This window comes from Pollicipes pollicipes, unplaced genomic scaffold (assembly GCF_011947565.3).
Source record: "Pollicipes pollicipes isolate AB1234 unplaced genomic scaffold, Ppol_2.1 Scaffold_3447;HRSCAF=4054_pilon_pilon_pilon, whole genome shotgun sequence".
Lineage (NCBI taxonomy): Eukaryota > Metazoa > Arthropoda > Thecostraca > Pollicipedomorpha > Pollicipedidae > Pollicipes > Pollicipes pollicipes.
The window spans coordinates 27,731,806-27,749,233 of NW_023596297.1; the positions used below are offsets into that span (position 1 = coordinate 27,731,806).

At 56.9% G+C, this 17,428-nt stretch overlaps 1 protein-coding gene across 2 annotated transcripts; it reads left to right on the top strand.

Annotated features, from left to right (window-relative positions):
• The first annotated feature begins 3,125 nt into the window (after positions 1–3,125).
• On the top strand, positions 3,126–9,439 carry LOC119091963 (CCR4-NOT transcription complex subunit 11). 2 transcript variants are annotated; one of them, XM_037214895.1, is made up of 10 exons: positions 3,126–3,299; positions 4,311–4,402; positions 4,682–4,830; positions 5,363–5,482; positions 5,597–5,781; positions 6,236–6,368; positions 6,778–6,987; positions 8,220–8,359; positions 8,594–8,759; positions 9,298–9,439. In XM_037214895.1, the coding sequence occupies exons 1-10, from the start codon at positions 3,262–3,264 to the stop codon at positions 9,430–9,432; spliced, it is 1,368 nt and encodes a 455-aa protein (XP_037070790.1). In that variant the 5' UTR covers positions 3,126–3,261; the 3' UTR covers positions 9,433–9,439. The 2 variants fall into 2 exon arrangements, with proteins under 2 accessions (XP_037070790.1, XP_037070791.1); XM_037214896.1 differs by having other exon boundaries at positions 5,366–5,482.
• Positions 9,440–17,428: the final 7,989 nt, after the last annotated feature.

Sequence of the window (17,428 nt, forward strand, 5' to 3'; positions counted from 1 at the left end):
GGGGAGCTCCAGACCATGGCCGCCTTGATCGCAGTCCCACGCTCCGCCGGGCAGCCTCACCGCTCATGGACGGGTGGTGCGCAAAACGAAAAGTACGAAAATGTATGCCTTCAGCTACAACCATAAAGTGTGGGTAGACAGATGTAGATTGCATATAAATGCCTTGCAATCACAAACACTTGAATGGTAGATATATTCAGTCAAATAGTTTGCTCGAAATTAGTTTGTGCAAACATACTTTGGTAGCGTTAGATACTGTCAAAGCATACGAGTTAGTCAGCCGAGCAGGATCATTGACATAACTGAATTATTACTTCAAGCGATGGTTTTTGTTTGTGCAGCCAACTTTTTCTATCTAAGGATACAGTTTCGCAAGATAATTGGTCCCTTAATCATGCAAAATCATTCGACCTTCCACCAAAATACGCCCATAACTGCGCCTCTCCACGGATTTGGCGCACTTCTCAAAGTTGGGGAGTTGAGTTACCCTTGCGAGATCATGCGCACCGCAAAATCAGAAACTCCATTGGGAGACTTTCTCGGCTAACGAAAACGGGAAGGACGCTGTAGTCAAGTCCATGGAAATCAACCATCCATTCGACAAGTCTGCGAATATGGCGGACCGGGAGTCGATGAGAGAGCTTTTACGACGACTCCCAGATACTTCGATATGAGCACCGCAATCAACTAGCATATCGCGCATAGACGCTTTTCGAAAGTATCTTTCGACAATTTGGCTAGCATGGGAGCAAAGCATGAGTATGGGCTCACTCGCATCCACAGCATGGATGAAACAGCTGTACCTACAGCCATGCAATCGAAGAAGTTTTTGGCCGAAAGGGGATGTCGCCAGGTGGGAGTCGTGAGCAGCGCTGAGCGTGGACAGAACGCATCGGCAGTGGTTACAGGCCAGCGAATTGCTGGGATCTTCACTTGCACTTAGCGACGTCCCACAAATCCGTTAAATTTTGCGTCAAGACCTGGTCCTTGTTCCCAGAGGATGCTGCTCCCAGGGAGTGGCAGCATTTTCGTAGTTTCAGCGGGAGGTGGTGGAATGGATAAACCCCACATTAATTGTGAACCACCTCGTTGGTAATGGTGCCGACCAACTTGTAGCTCCGTATGTTGACAGATCAGCCGCATCTGCTACGGCGTCAATGCTTCAACTTCATCTACAGAAATGCTTCGCTTTGCGCTCTTTTTAGCCTGATACGCTACCCTCCTGTTCGCGGTCGACTGGGAGACACACTTGCTTTCTTCAGTTTGAATGTGAGATTGTATGTTTTCCTTTCGTGCCCATTGACCTTGTTCACCTCGCACCAACTTTCAATTCCGTTTGCATTCGCCACGTCCATGGATCTACGGCATTTCGAAGGAAATGTCCCACAATTGAAGATATTGAAACAAGCATCATGTACGATGAAATAGGCCCACTTTTAGTTATTAGCATACTTTTCAGTGCATAGGACTGCTCTAGACAACACAATTGCTATATCTTGTAAATATACTCCTTATTACGGTATTGTTTGATTGCGCCATCGTACTTGCACAACATTGATTGAGGACCGATTGATGGCCCCTTTACCTGGAAACCGTTCCCACGAATGTCACATGTGAACGACGCGACAATGTTTTTTATTGGCCTTGATCACTTCATCACCAATGGCATGACAGGATTTGAATGGCGTTATTATGGTGTCATGGATGCCTGGATGGTCTTAAAATAGTAAGTGCGAAACAGTCTGCACATCTTCGCGGGCGTTTAGCTAAGAAACTAGAGGGTATTAGGTCTAAAGAAGAGCGATGCTGTGAATTGCACTGGGGAATCTTCCAGGTGGTGATTTCAGTTTGAAACCCCATACAAATGTGAAACACTCCCTTCAACCTCTCGCTCATTCCAGAGAATGACGATGAAGATCGACTTGAGCAGGTTGTGATGCCGTGTGATTGCTCTCGACGCTATTGTTCACCCGAGTGCATTGTTTTGTGTCTATGGATTCGGCAACTAACCGATGAAATCATTTCACAGTCAGTTTGGTTGCTGTGAAGATCAGTGACCTTCACAGCTTCGAATTTGTAAAAGAAAAGAACAAAACTGCCCTATTTGGCCCACATATTTAGCCATCACATTTACTTCGAGGGAGCGCAATCTTTTTCAGGCAGTGATGGAGCCGCTGCTGACATTGGTAGTCATTTAAGGCACCTGCTGAAACACTGGCTGCTGAAATATCTGTCTTGTTCTCTGTGATGGGCCGCAATACTCCCGAGACGCTGCTTGGCCCCGCTTTGTCGAGCCTCTCTGCGGGTGAGCCGCCTGGCCTCTCCGCACGGCCGCGCGGCACTGCCGGTTCAGTGTCCCGCAATGGTCACGATGGCAGCCAGGCTGGGACGTTTACCGGGTGCTTCCGGGCAGCTGTCGTTCTGCAGTACAGATAGGCAGTGCTGCGGGAGTCGAATCTGCAGGTGCTGGGGTGAGTGTGGGGGGAGGCGAAAGTATCGAGCTGTGGTAGGAGGATCTTTACGATTTTCGGCGGACTGCCGTGACGGGAAAACGAGGCCCCAGTCGAAGCCAAACAGCTGCTGATCGAAACCCTCCGGGCATTCTCCGCATTAGTCGACGTAAAGCGGTGTGGCCGGTCCGTTCGATCTTGCCGGTGTAGCGAAGTACGGCACAGTTGTAGTCACGGCACGCGCCACTTGACGGGGTTGATTTGTCGCAATGATGTCCAGAAGCGTGGCTATCGCTAACGTAGCCCCTGGATCGTTCGCCAACATGTGCTGGAGCTGACACTGCACGTTCTCACGACCGACGAGCACCTGAGCCGTCTTCATGCTGGAACAAAAGCAGCCCTTACGCAGCCTGCGGAACTTTCCTGCGCACCTTGGCAAGCTCGTGGCTGCTCGAGCGATCGCACCTATTCAGCCCATATCCGTCCAGAACAGTTCGCCTGTTGGGGACGTTTTGAGTCGCCCAAGCCTCACACACTATGATACTAGTAACTCGTATTTAACACAATTATAACAAAATTTATTATTTGGTCTTGGCGTTCATGCAGCGTCAACTTTTAACGTCTCACATGCGCCGTGATGTGCGATACGATTTTGTTCTTCGCTTTCTTGGGTGCTGCGATAGCGTGGCGCATTTCCGCACTTGCAATGAATAATCAGGACCGTGGAATAATCTATGGTGGCTTAAATCATTGATGCAGCACTGGTGTAGCTAGCCTCAATTCTTTTTGATGTTTATGGATCGTGGTCGGCATGGCACTTTCAACAAAGGATATATCTTCCCTTCTGGGGTAAGGTGAACCAAAAGGCTGTCAATGTTGTGGACTGAAGACCATGAACAGAGAGTATCTTTTGCGGGATGTACCCCCAGTCCATTACGGAGTAGCAACGGTATTGTGCTGGACCCTTATGCCTTGCTGATTTGCTGAATGTTGAGTATATGCATGCAGAATGTAGGTCAGGCCAAATTGCACAGTATTTATGTATTATTTTTGCTTCTTAAAAATGTTTTGGGCGTATGTTTCCCTAAATTCATCCTTACCTCTCATAGCCATTTCAAACATATGCCACTATTGTTATACACCATTGTCTAAACTTGTGTACAGTGTATTAGACATGGGCTCTCATATTCATGTTTTGGATGTAGTGAAGTGGTTCTGGATTGTCACCACTACATCTGGCATGTTCAGTGTAGCATGTATTGTTGGCATGCTGGCCCATGGCATATGAGGTCCATGGCTGATCATGCTATGACATTGGCATGGATGACAATAGATATGCTGCAATAATGTGGTAGGCTTGGGATGCTGATTCCCATTGCCTGCTGCAGGGACCTATGTTTTAAAAAAAGTAAAATATGCTGCCAAAAATTCCAAGGACAGGCCAAGCCTTTGCTAAGCATAACTGGTGGCAAAAGATTTCATCATACCTTTTCAGGAAAGGAATGTAATAGAGTTGTGAAAAATGTCAATATTATTATGCCATGGATTGTAACATAGTTAGCATAACCTTGTGTCAGCCTGACTGGCTTGGCCAGTTGTGGGCTGACACTGGAAGTTGTAGTGATAAGCACATTTGGGGATTTGGTATGGTGTGTTGCTTTTGTTGTTTGAAATGCTTGATTGTACCAACCAGGCTACAAGCACAAAAGACTACAGGATGTAGAGCAACAATTTGTAGGCCCATATCTTATGTTCAACCTGTTTTTTCAGGAACAAATGTCGTATGAATAAGATATCAATGCATCGCCCCATGGATTGTGGTTATTTTGTTAATAACTGTGTCACAATGATTCCTTACAGGCTCCTATCGGAAGACACAACTGAGCAGCAGTCAGTGGAAGTCTTGGCATCACAATGCTGCTCAACATTTTCAAAGCAAGACCACTTCAAAGGTAGGGTAATCATTTTGGCAGATTGTATTATTGATAATTTGAGTGAAAATGAGTTTTAATTTGTATGCAAAATATTTTTCTAGTATGGCCAAATCCAAATATTGTTAACATATTCAAGGTCATATAAGTAAAAAATAGTTAGACTTAGCCTTGTGATAGCCTGAGGGTTATATCATGTCATGTTTGTTTTCTGCCAAATGAAAACACCTGTGTTTCTGCCACTGAAGTAGGATGTCCATGAACTGAGTCACTGATGCAAACTGTGTGTGTCATTTTCAGTTGGAAATGCACTTGTTTTCCTGCTGCTGCAGCCAGATATGCTGCCACTACCCCAGCAGAGAATAGTTGCCACAGCCATTCTGTATTTTCTGTACAAAAATGAACCCCTGAAGAGAAACCCCTTTGCAAATGTTTTTCTTCATATCATGGTGAGTGGTCCTGATGCTGTGCTGAGATAGCAGCAAGGTCACAAACAGGAGGGCCAGCCAGCTATTGTGTGACAACTCTGGCAGCAGTGTTGATATTTTGCCTGGTGGTGCTGACTCTGAGCTGTTGCCTCAGTGCATCAGAGAAGCATTCTTGACCACAGATCATCAGCTGAATCCCCAGGCTCCAACTCATGGTGTTGTCTTGGACTGTCTCATTGTGGAGGTGGCATTGTTCACCACTAGGGCATGGTGTGACATATTCTGCAGTGCTCCCCCCCTCCCCCCCCCCTCAACAGCCACATTTTGTCTCTATAGATCCACTTTTGGCTATGTTTTTTGTTAATTTCAGGGGGGATGCTGACAAATATGTTTTAATGCATTGATGGGTTATGAAATTGGTAGGGCATGTCAAAGGAGTGGTTGTAATTTTCCATCAACCATGTGTGCTAACCTGAGTTAAACAGTCCAAGCTGCTGTCTTGCACGCCTCCCAGGAGCACTGTTGGATGTTGGCATGCTTCTTGCTTTTTCAGCAGCACACGGAGTTGTCGAAGGCGCCGGGCAAGCCGGCTGATCCGGCCACACAATTCACCAAGTTCACGCCCGGGGAGAAGTACTTTGTGCGCCAGCTCATCACAAACCCAAACAAAGAGGTGGGTGCGTGCCAGACCTGTCGGATGTTTTGTGATACTGCTGGGTGTGTACCGTCGTGTGGCGCGCACGTGGCGCCCGGCGTCGCCGAGTAACGCCGCCGCCGTGCTTCGCAGCTGTTCAAGAAGACGGCCAGCCAGCTGCTGCAGTCGGACTTGACGGCGACGCACGCGGCCGCCGACGCCAGCCTGGCCGAGCTGGAGGCGGTGGTGCGCGAGCGGCTGGCCGACGTGCCGGCGGCGGCGCGCGCCGGCGTCACCGTGGTGGTGCCCGACCCCGACCTGCGACCCGACGCCTCCGGGTGAGGCGGCGCTGGAAGGCGGTGTGACCGCTGGCGGGCCCACTCGGCCGCCGGCCGTGGAGGCGCCACACGCAGCCGTGGGAAACGTGTCGTTTTCGTATCGGCCGCGGTGACCCGTGCACTCAAGCCGGATCGGGTGCCCTGAGACCGAGTCCTGGTTGGTCCTCTAGTGCATAGTCAGACAGTAAACTGGGCTGCCATTGGGCTTTCATTGCATTGTTGCTGTACTGCTACCATGTCGTGGCGCACTGTTTTAAGCAGACAAAAACTGAGGATGATGATCGGATGTGGGTTGCATTCACATCATCTGTGGATCATGGGCCCGTGGTAAGGCGTTACGGCGGCGCCGACCTGTCGAAGTGGGCACATGTCGCGGTGGACACGGCTGTTGCGTCGCCCGCGAGGTCTGCTGGTCCGTTTAGACGCGCGCTAACGGGGTGTGCGTGCTGCCCAGGGCGTACTCCGAACAGAACGTGACTCGACGCACGGCGGAGGGCGTGCTGGGCGGACCGACGCCGTACGCCCAGCAGTGCGTGTCGCCCGAGTTTCTGCGACTGCCGCCGCCGCTGCACAACTGCCAGGACGAGGTGCGTGCCGTCTGACCGCTCTGTCGCCTAGCCACTCTGCGCACGCTCTGACATTCTGGCCGCTCTGCCGCCGCCCGCAGGTGCCCGGTGTGACGTGCGCAAATAGGAGCCGGGGGTATAGCGTGTGGTGCGTGCGGTGCGGGGTGGTGCTGATTTAACGCGTGCTTTCTTATGGAGCTCGGGCTTTTTAGGTGTCCCTGCGATGTGTTGGTTGTTAATTACATGAGGCCCAAACAGTCTGGAGGTAGAAAAACATTATCCTGACAAAGAGTCACAGCGTTATCATAAAATGTGTTTGTCTGTCCCTCGAATAAGTCGGTCAGCGTAGACGACGGGGTGCAAACCGAAGCGCCATCACGCTCCAGTCATCACCACCACCAGCGCAGACGGGGTGCGTGTGTTGTTGCAGATGGTGTACATGGTGCCTAGCGAGCCGCACGAGCACCAGGTGGCGTACGACCCGAGCCTGCTGACGGCGCCGGCCGGCGTGGGCGAGGCGCGCCAGCTGATGGCACTGGCCGTGCACGGCCCGCTGACGCTGCAGCAGCAGAACCAGCTCATCAGCCAGCTGAAGCGCGACCTCAAGACCGTTTACCAGGTCGGCGTCACGCCGGCCAAGGTGAGGCACGCCGCTGCCATCGCTGACTAGGACCGCCCCGCGGTGTTCAACGGCGTCGCTGACTGGGACCGCCACGCGGTGTTCACCGGCGTCGCTGACTAGGACCGCCCTGCGGTGTTCACCGGCGTCGCTGACTAGGACCGCCCCGCGGTGTTCACCGGCGTCGCTGACTAGGACCGCCCCGCGGTGTTCACCGGCGTCGCTGACTAGGACCGCCCCGCGGTGTTCACCGGCGTCGCTGATCGGGACCGCCCCGCGGTGTTCAACGGCGTCGCTGACTGGGACCGCCCCGCGGTGTTCACCGGCGTCGCTGACTAGGACCGCCCCGCGGTGTTCACCGGCGTCGCTGACTAGGACCGCCCCGCGGTGTTCACCGGCGTCGCTGACTAGGACCGCCCCGCGGTGTTCAACGGCGTCGCTGACTAGGACCGCCCCGTGGTGTTCACATGATGCGGGGAGTCAGCGGACCGCCCAGTGGTCACAGGACTCAGTCAACGGGCGTGAAGGGATTGAACGTGCAAGCCAATCGTATAGAGTCAGCCACGTCGAAGGTCGATGCAGTTTCCCCGGATGTGTTAGCTGAGTGGTGAGTCAGGTGTCTCTTTTTGCCGTGAGCCTGCAGCGTTTGCGCTGCAATAGTCGTGTGAAGTTCTGACCTCAGGACAGGCCTTATGGGTGTCTTGTGCCCGATGCTGGCTGGCTGCAGACAGGTGAGGTGACATACCATTGTTTTGTCGACGTCGTGAGCTGTCACGTTGATGATAGCGGCACCAGTGAGCGCGACGGCACCTCTGGCGTCCGTGCTAGGCGTTGTGCTCGTCTGATCTGGCTGGACCGGCCCCTGACGCTCGATCGCTTGGCCCGGCCCGCATGAACCAGCGCCCCAAAATTCATTCAGTAAGGTGTGCAGGATGTGAAGATAACTTCATGGCACCTGAATCCTGGCTCTCCGGCGGCCCCTGCACGCCATTCGTTGGCACTTATCTGTCCCCTTTGACCCTGAACCCAGACGTGTGGCCTGCCCGATCCGTTTGTCAAGCTCGAGGCTCTTAGACGCTGGGCTGAACGCCGCCTGGGTCGATGCTGATAGGCCGATTTTGAGCAAGGGCAGGGCAACAGTCATTGCACCTCAAGCTCGGGGCGGAGTAGCGTGAAAAATAGTGACATCTCTGCCACCGAAATGGTCGAATATCGAAACACTGGGATGAACTGACGCCTTCGATTTCATTCAGCTTCCAGACCTTGTGGAGCACAACCCCATCATCGCCATTGAAGTGCTGCTCCAGCTGATGGACTCGCCGCAGATCACCGACTACTTCAACGTGCTGGTCAACATGGAGATGTCGCTGCACAGTATGGAGGTGGTCAACAGGTGCGTCTTAACGGACAAGCCTGCGGAACCGTGGCTGCTTCTTCGTTCCACGGTCGTGCATGAAACCAGGCACAAGCAGCACTTGTTTAGTTTACCTTAGGCTAGGCCAGGCCAGGCCAGGCCAGGCCAGGCTAGGCAACCCCGCATTTCAGTCAGACATCTGGCAATTAACTGTCTTAGACGCGCTGCCTTCGCTGTCAGGCGCGATCAGTGACTCGGCCGGCCCGCCGCCAGGCTGACCACGGCCGTTGAGCTGCCGGCCGAGTTCGTGCACCTCTACATCACCAACTGCATCGCCACCTGCGAGGCCATCAAGGACCGCTACATGCAGAACCGGCTTGTGCGGCTCGTCTGCGTCTTCCTGCAGTCTCTCATCAGGAACAAGATCATCAACGTGCATGTGAGCTCGCGCCGTGACCGTGTGTATAGCAGTGCGGGTCAGTTATTGCTGCTGGGATCCGCCTCTTCCCCTCCACGCCACATCTGCACTCAGTGAACCCTGTTGGCCCGCCGACTGTGGCCAGCCCTCTGACACTCCCTCTCCCCATTCGGCTACGGCTGCCCCTGACAGCTGCAGGTCGTGTGACCGCCTTTTGTGCCGGGTGCTAGGTGGGCCCTCCCCGGCCGCGCTCTAACGTTGGCGCTGATGCAGGACAGCCCGAGCGGCGCTATTTGCTTCCTGCGGCGGACAGACTTCCTGTGTGTGTGCTAGGTGAGGGGGGGGGGAGGGGTATTCGACCTGTCGGATGCGCCAGACGGCGGAAGAAGAAGGTGGTGTTTACTTGCCCGCTGACGCCAGCAACCTCTGTGTCCCTGGGAATGCGTGTGGGTCGTGTTGGCGGACCGCGGTGTTGACGTTCGCCTGTGCGCCGTGGCGCCGTTCGGCGCCTGGTGCACACGTGCTGACGGTTGACACGCGGGGCGCCGCCTGCCTGCAGACGATCCTGATCGAGGTGCAGGCGTTCTGCATCGACTTCAACCGGATCCGGGAGGCGGCCGCCCTGTTCCGACTCCTGAAGCAGCTCGACTCGAACGAGCACGTCAGTCAGCTGCCGCCGGGGCAGCGGACCTAGGGGAGTCGCTGGCTTCCGCCGACCGGCCCCCGCCGCTGAGCTGGACCACCGCGCGCGTCGGGCACGCGGCCGCGGCCGCCGGTGTCCTGGCGGAGCGGCGGCCCCGGCGGCGGCGGTCTGGCGGCGGGCTCTGCGTGCCCGCCGTCCCGACACGTGTACTCGGACGGGACGGCTGTGTGGTTGGTGCTGCTGCGCGCTGGGGGTGATTGGAGCGAGGCTGTGCTGCGCTCATGTAATTAGACTATGTACGCTCCCACTGTGTGATGTTGGCCAGCTCAACCAAGGGCGCGGTTTTAAGTCTTTCTACCGTAACACCGATCGGTCCCGCTGTTCGTGGCCGAAATATGGATGTATAATGTATTGGACTACAATGAAACTGATTGCATGTGCGCATACAAGTAATGTTTGGCTGGTGTGAGGTGAGGCTACACTCCATTGAATCAATTGGACCTGTTTACGATTTTCTAGTAAATACACTGACGGCTATGTCGATGCTCTATCGGTGGCTCCGGGGTGATGACAGTGTTCGTAACCGTAATATATGTGCACTGTGCACACGGCGCACGTTCTGCTCCATGTGCACTCCTCAGCCACATGAGCTTGGGGAAGACTGGTGGACCCATCGACATTACTCCGTTGGTAATATACTAAACACTCAATACCTCTGTGGTACTGTGTTTAGTGACGGTTTTTGGATACCGTGTTCATAAACTCGATTAACCAATAAATGTTAATGCAATAAGCATAATTTTGGTTTATAAACTCCCCAGCAGCAAGCCACCTCGCGTGGCATCGCAGTCCAAATCAGGTGGAAGGCACGCTTTTGCTACATGCTCATTGCCCAGCAGCCACACGTTACTGGCTACCTCTGATCACAGCTGAAATGTCTGGCCGGCCCCTTTCACGATTGTTCCAATGCTCAGCATAATTTTAGTTTAAGGCGCCGCAGCCAGCAACGGTCATTTATAATACTCTCGTCTGGTATCATCTTTTGTCAAGTGGCATTGCCACGCGCGCGATGTTAAAGAGCCATGCGTGCAGTGGTGAACTCAGGGCTGGATAGTGAGCTTCTACAGAGAGTTTTTCAGTGTTTTATAGGTTTAAGTAGCTTTTATATATTTTTGGTACTAGGTGCTTTTCTCTATGACCTTGGCAACGTTTGGCGACAAAACACGCTATTATCTCGGGATATTGTTACACATGTTAATACGAATAGTTCCTAGGGGATCTGTGGCTTCTGAGGCATAAAGATGGATTAGTGATCGTCCGTTCCAAGTATTAAGTGCAAAACAAGGTATGGTATCAGCCTCGCGAGGAATGTTTCACGCATTTGGATGTCACTTCATGTGGTCTCGCTCCCACTGAGAGGTATCCTACGCAGCCTCGAGGTTCCTCTACGCATGCGAAGTAACTCCGCGGTGCACGTATTGAAGGATGTGTCATTCATTGCTTTTTTGTGGCATCATTGAAGATAAATTGGCTCATTGCTCATCATTATGAAATATTATCTGACATTGATGCATAGGTCTACTTTTAATACAGAAGTTGTCATTACCCATGGCAATGATGTATGTGTGGTTAGTGCCATCATTTCATTTCTGAGGGAACCCAACAGTGGCTTAAAGATTCATACAAACTGGTGCCCCCTCTGGGCCCAGTTTGCAAAACTCAGCCTGGTGTAGCAGCAGGATTTCATGAATGTCTTGAGTATGTATGGCAGCACAGTAGATCTAAATGCCTAATTGTAAATGTGACTGCTCATGGCACAGCAACCACTTATTTCAGTGCATAGGGAGCCAATGCACGAGAAATAAGAATGTCTCACAGTAAGCTCATGTAAGATTTTTCTAGTGCCCCTGAAAGTATAGCATTTAGGGAGTAAGTTCCAATATGGTTTAGTCTAGTGTGAGCCATGTTCAGAGCCCACATGACCATGGTTCAATGCACATTATCATTATTGATGTGAATTGGCATCAGGGACAACTTATGGATTTTTGGCAGACTGTCCCATAAGCAGTCTCCAAAAACTGGCTGGGTGCTGTGCTGAACTAATTATGAGGTGCATCAAGCCAGTTTTTTAAATGTTATGCAGTTGCAGTGTGGGCACCATTAAAACATATTCCATCACATCATACTAGGCATATGGCAGATGACTGTGAATTATTATTATCATTCATGTCATGCCAGCTGAACTCAACATGTTAGATGGTTTTGATGCAGCAAGTAACTTAGGACAACTTGTAAAATCCTTAGTTTCTGACTAATTTTGATGTAAATGCTATGTATCTTATCTGAAGACATCAATATATGTGATAAATTATCTTAACCCAATTTTTGTCAGGAAGCAATTTGTTCTTTAACTGTGTTTCTGTATGTAGCAAGTACACTGGTAATATTGGATATGTCACAGGTGCCTAGTGCCACATTTGTAACATACAGGTATTGTTTGCCAGCATACAAAGGCTGATGCCCTCAGAAACAGCCCCCTGATCTTACTGTTGGCTGGTCCACAGCAGTCAGCATGGACCCGCTGCTGTCGCCGGCCGGCGCGGAGCTGGGCTGCACGCCTGCCGAGCGGCCTGCGCCGGAGCGCGGCGCCGAGCCGGCAGAGGGCAGCGCGCAGACGATCCTGGACGCGTGGCTGCGCCAGCTGCAGACGGACCACTCGGAGGAGGCCGTGGTGGAGAACCGCCTCGACATAGACAGCATGTTCGGTAACGAGCTCGAGTTCGACTTGGACTTCTTGGCCGAGCTGTCCAACATGAAGCCGGTCGGCGGCGACGGCGGCGTGTCGCTACACGAGCTGTCGCAGGACCCTGAGCTGGGCCTGCTCTGTCCGACCAGCGCCGGCACGCTGGGCCTGGACATGGCCACGCCCGTCGACCTGGGCTCGCTCTCCGGCCACGAGCTGTTTCCGGACGACGGACTGCCGCTGTCCGCCCCGCCGCCACCTCCGCCGCCGCCGCCTCCGCCACCGCCATCGCCACCGCCGGACAGATCGTCGCCGGCGCCGGACGTCAAGCCACGTGTCGCGGAGGCGCCGCCGGGTTCGCCGCGCCCGCCGCCCGTCGCCTCGATCTCGGTGGTGACTAACAAGAAGCACGGCAAGACGGTCATCACCATCACCACGCCGCGCGGCCGGCAGGCGTTCGTCCTACCGACGGCCGATCTGACGCAGGCGTCGCGCGTGCTGCGTGCGCTACAGAAGAAGCGGCGTCGCGCCAGCGCACTGGCCGACGGGTCGGCGGCGGCCGAGGCCCAGGCGCCAGTCGCCGCGCCTGGGCGGCCGCCCAGCCGAGGCAGGCCCGGCGGCCCGGCTGCCGGGCACGACAAGGCGAGGACGCGCAGGGAGCCGCCGTACACCACCGCTGCAGGTGCGTGGCCCGCCCCGATTGCCTGTGATGGGACCTATGATCTACGGTCGCTGGGTGCTGCCTGTTTCTTGCTAAACACCGCCTGTGTCTCACTGAGCACCGCCTGTCTCTCGCTGAGCGCCACCTGTCTCTCGCTGAGCGTTGACTTTCTTTCGCTGAGCGCCGCCTGTCTCCGCACCAGATGAGGACGACCCGGTGATGGCGGCGGCGCTCGCCCACCTGGGCGTCAACCTGAGCCGGGTGGAGGTGCGGCCCGACCGCGGCGCTGCCGGCGGCCTTTTCGTCTGCCCGCGGCCCGACTGTACCGACGCGTTCCGGCTGCTGTTCCAGCTGAAGGTGCACCTTCTGAAGCACAGCAACTACCGGCCGTACAAGGTCAGTCCGAACCCCACCCACCATCGCACGCCTGATCGATGGCTAAGTGACGAGTCCGTGGCAGGTGGGTTTCGTCGGCGTGTGCACAGATCCATACGCGCTGTGCATGGCGTACTGAGAACGCTGTGCGCGGTTCCGGTGCGACAAGGAGGGCTGTGCGTGACTTCCTGAGAACGCTGCGCGCGGTTCCGGTGCGACAAGGAGGGCTGTGCGTGGTTTACTGAGAGCGCTGTGCGTGGTTCCAGTGCGACAAGGAGGGTTGTGTGTGGCGTCCTGAGAACGCTGCGCGCGGTTGCAGTGCGACAAGGAGGGCTGTGCGTTGTTTACTGAGAGCACTGTGCGTGATTCCAGTGCGACAAGGAGGGCATTGTGCATTGTTTACTGAGAACGCTGTGCTTGGTTGTAGTGCGTCAAGGAGGGCTGTGCGTGGTTTACTGAGAACGCTGTGCCCGGTTCCATTGTGACAAGGAGGGCTGTGCGTGGCTTCCTGAGAACGCTGTGCGTGGTTGCAGTGCGACCAGGAAGGCTGTGTTCTGTTTAATGAGAGCGCTGTGCGTGGTTGCAGTGCGACAAGGAGGGCTGTGCGTGGTTTACTCGAGAACGCTGTGCCCGGTTCCAGTGTGACAAGGAGGGATGTACGTGGCAGTTCTTCGAACGGGGCAAGCTGAACCGTCACCGGGCCACCCATGAGAAGGCCACCCTGCAGGTGGGTGCAGGGATGCCGCTCGCTGCTTGCCTACCTAGTGTGCGACGCGATTCTAGTCGTTGTTGCCTCGCCGTGTTAAATCACCCACAAACCGCGGCTCTCGGTTCCTCGGTTATGCCGGTGGCGGATGCCGCTACTGAGCCGTCACGGCTTACGATCTGAGCTTGGGACCACAGTTCCGTTGTCCGCCGGCGCGTGCTGGAAATGGGGCGGTGTGCCGCCCATCTCGGGTCCGTGATCTCAGCAGCGTCACAGTCAGAAGCGATCACGCTGTGCCGGCCGCCCGAGCGCAGTGAGCCGGCGGGGTGGTGTGTGTGTGCGTGGATGGGCGATCCCGGGGCGGCCTGAGAGGCCCTGCGCGCCGCTGACCTCGGCTCACCGCGCCGCGTTGCAGTGCGGCCTGCCGGGCTGCGCGGCCGCCTTCCGGACGCGCACCAACCTGCGCCGACACCGGGCGCTGGTGCACGGCGCCACGGCCGAGCGGTCCGCCGCCGTCGCGACCGAGCCGGCGCCGCCGGAGCAGCCCGCCCGGCAGCCCAAGCACCCCACCGTCGCGTGAGTACAGCCGGGCGTGAGCTGGCGGCGCCGGCCGCTCGGTCTCGCGAGGCGCCGGAACGAGGCTGTCGGTGACTGATGTCAGGCGGTCGTGCTGCGGATGGTCCACTGTGATTACGTCTGACAGTTTCCCTGCTGATACCGGTGTGAATCGTCCAGCGGCCGCCCGTGTGGGCCCGTGGCCAGCCCGCCCGTGGACCTTACGTCCTCGACAGCTGCAGCGAGGCACGCGGGCGGTCGGCGGGCCGCGGCACCGCTGCAGCGCCGGCCACGGTCTGACCTGACCTCGACGCCGCCGCCACAGGTGCCACCTTTGTCCGCGCGTCTTCAACCGACCGTCGGAGCTGAAGCTGCACGTGCGGGCGCACCTGCCGCGAGGCGTCACGCTCCGCTGTCCGCGCCCCGGCTGCGACCACGTCACGCCGTCACGCAGGCTGCTCAAGCTGCACGAGCTGGAGCACGCCGAGAAGCGCTACAAGTGCACCTACGCGGTGAGTGGGCGGGCCAGGCTGACGCTAGCGTCTGGGCGCGACGGGGTCGGTCGGCCAGTATGCGGCAGATAGGTGTTGTGTTGGGGAATGGACGCGACAGAGGTGCGGCCGCACGGCAATGATCATTCAGACTATGGCGTTCTTGGTGACCGGCTTGGCATAAGTTCGCGAGCAGTGCTAACAAACTCATGCCAGGTGCCAGAGAGGTCGGCCTGCTCCAGTTTATGCTTCGCGTCCAACGCATTGAGTTCCGACGCAGCCGGCGGGCGTGCGAGCCCGCTCTGTCCTGGCACCGTCCCGGTAGTCCGGGCCGACCGCGCGTGGCCGTACCGGACGGCGGCGGGGTCGAGCGGGCGCCGCGGTGTCAGCGCGCGCGCCCCCGCCTGACGCCCCGGGCCGTCGCAGGAGTGCTCCTGGGCGTTCCACTCGCACGCCAAGCTGCGGCGCCACCTGTCGCAGCACACCGGCCGCCGCAACTACCGCTGCCCGTACGCCGGCTGCGAGAAGTCGTACCGGCGCATGGAGTACCTGAGCAGCCACGTGCGGCTCCACCTGGGCCGCTACTACCAGTGCCCGCAGCGGGGTATGTGACCGGCGGCTCTTCTCGGGTGGGCAGAGGGTGACGCAGGCTCGCCGAGTACGGCACCCTCTGTGAGATGTGCAGCATGTGGTTGGGTCGGTGTGTCACGGCCAGGGCGGCCGCCGCGGTGGTGCGGCCGGGGCCGGTGGCGCCGGGGCATCTTGTGACCGCGCGGCCCCGGACGTCTTGTGACCGCGCGGCGCCGGGATATCTTGTGACTGGGCGGCACCGGGACGTCATGTGACTGGGTGGCGCTGGGACATCTTGTGACCGGGTGGCGCTGGGACGTCATGTGACCGAGCGGCGCCGGGAGGTCATGTGACCGGGTGGCGCTGGGACATCTTGTGACCGAGCGGCGCCGGGAGGTCATGTGACCGGGTGGCGCTGGGACATCTTGTGACCGAGCGGCGCCGGGACGTCATGTGACCGGGTGGCGCTGGGACGTCGTGTGACCGAGCGGCGCCGGGACGTCATGTGACCGGGTGGCGCTGGGACATCTGGTGACTGAACGGCGCCGGGACGTCATGTGACCGGGTGGCGCTGGGACATCTGGTGACCGAACGGCGCCGGGACGTCATGTGACCGGGTGGCGCTGGGACATCTTGTGACCGAGCGGCGCCGGGACGTCATGTGACCGGGTGGCGCTGGGACGTCGTGTGACCGAGCGGCGCCGGGACATCTTGTGACCGAGCGGCGCCGGGACGTCATGTGACCGGGTGGCGCTGGGACATCTGGTGACCGTACGGCGCCGGGACGTCATGTGATCGGGTGGCGCTGGGACGTCGTGTGACCGAGCGGCGCCGGGACCGTTCGCAGGGTGTCGGCTCCGCTTCACCCACCAGTTCTCGCTGGCCAGCCACATGCGTTCGGCGCACGGCGCGGCGGCGGCGGCGGCGGCAGCGGCCAACGAGCCGACTGGCGCCGCCCTGAGCATCTCGTGCCCGCTGTGCGGGGCCCGCTTCAAGTCGGACACCTACCGCCAGATCCATCTGCAGGTGCGGACGGTGGAGCGCCGCTGCCGGCTGTGCAGCGGGCCGATGCCCGGGCGACCGAGCCGGACGGGCGGGCGCGCCGCTCGCCCGTGGCCGCGCCGCTCGGCGTCAGCGACTCTGAGCAGTGTCGCGTCGCTGCGTGTGTTCGGAGACTTGCCATGCTCGCCTGCCGCTGCCAGGGCCGCCGGAGCGCGGTGGAGGGTCGGGCGGAGGGGTGCTGGCCCGGCCGCTGGGGGCTGAGGGCCGACGCCTGCTGACGAAGCTGCCGTGTGTCGTGCAGGATATTCACGGCACGTCCACCTCCAAGCTGCTGAAACCCGAGGACTCTGCGCGTGCTGACGACGGGCCTCGGCCGAATAAGAAGAAACCCAAGTTCAATCCGGAGAGCCTCAACTGGGTGGAGGGTTAGTCTCCACTTGATGCTGGTGATGCAGCGGTCGCCATGCTTTACTGTAATACAGTCAGTTAATAAGGGCATGTGCAGATACAGTTCACTTCCAATAACGTTTCCTTTAAACCATGGCCCACTTGCAATAACGTTTCCTTTAAACCATGGCCCACTTGCAATAACGTTTCCTTTAAATCATGGCGCATATCTGGGAGGCTACCAGTTGAAGTCGGAAAAGGCAAGTAAAATGTTCAAAAAGCAGGTGTGCTGTCACCAGGTGCCTTTCAACATGCTATTAACATGCGAAGTGTCTCCCTATAACGCTGATGTAACGATGGACCGTCATTCCACATGAAAGAATACGGAATCCCCCACTCTTTTTTCTGTTTCCGACTGCGGAACAGCATCACCAGGAGTCGGGTGATGTCGTCTGACTGACTGCTTGCTGACTGACTGCTCTGTGCGCAGAGGCCGAGCCGGCGTCGGCGGACGGCCAGGAGACGCTGACCGTGTACGTGCCGTTCGAGGTGGAGAC

What these genes read in the sequence shown, in the direction of transcription:
- LOC119091963 (XM_037214895.1), top strand. Translation starts at nt 3,262, where the DNA reads ATGGCACTTTCAACAAAGGATATATCTTCCCTTCTGGG. An exon ending in AAAGCAAGACCACTTCAAAG is followed by an intron (nt 4,403 to 4,681) that starts GTAGGGTAATCA and finishes TGTCATTTTCAG; the next exon opens with TTGGAAATGCACTTGTTTTC. An exon ending in CTGCGACCCGACGCCTCCGG is followed by an intron (nt 5,782 to 6,235) that starts GTGAGGCGGCGC and finishes CGTGCTGCCCAG; the next exon opens with GGCGTACTCCGAACAGAACG.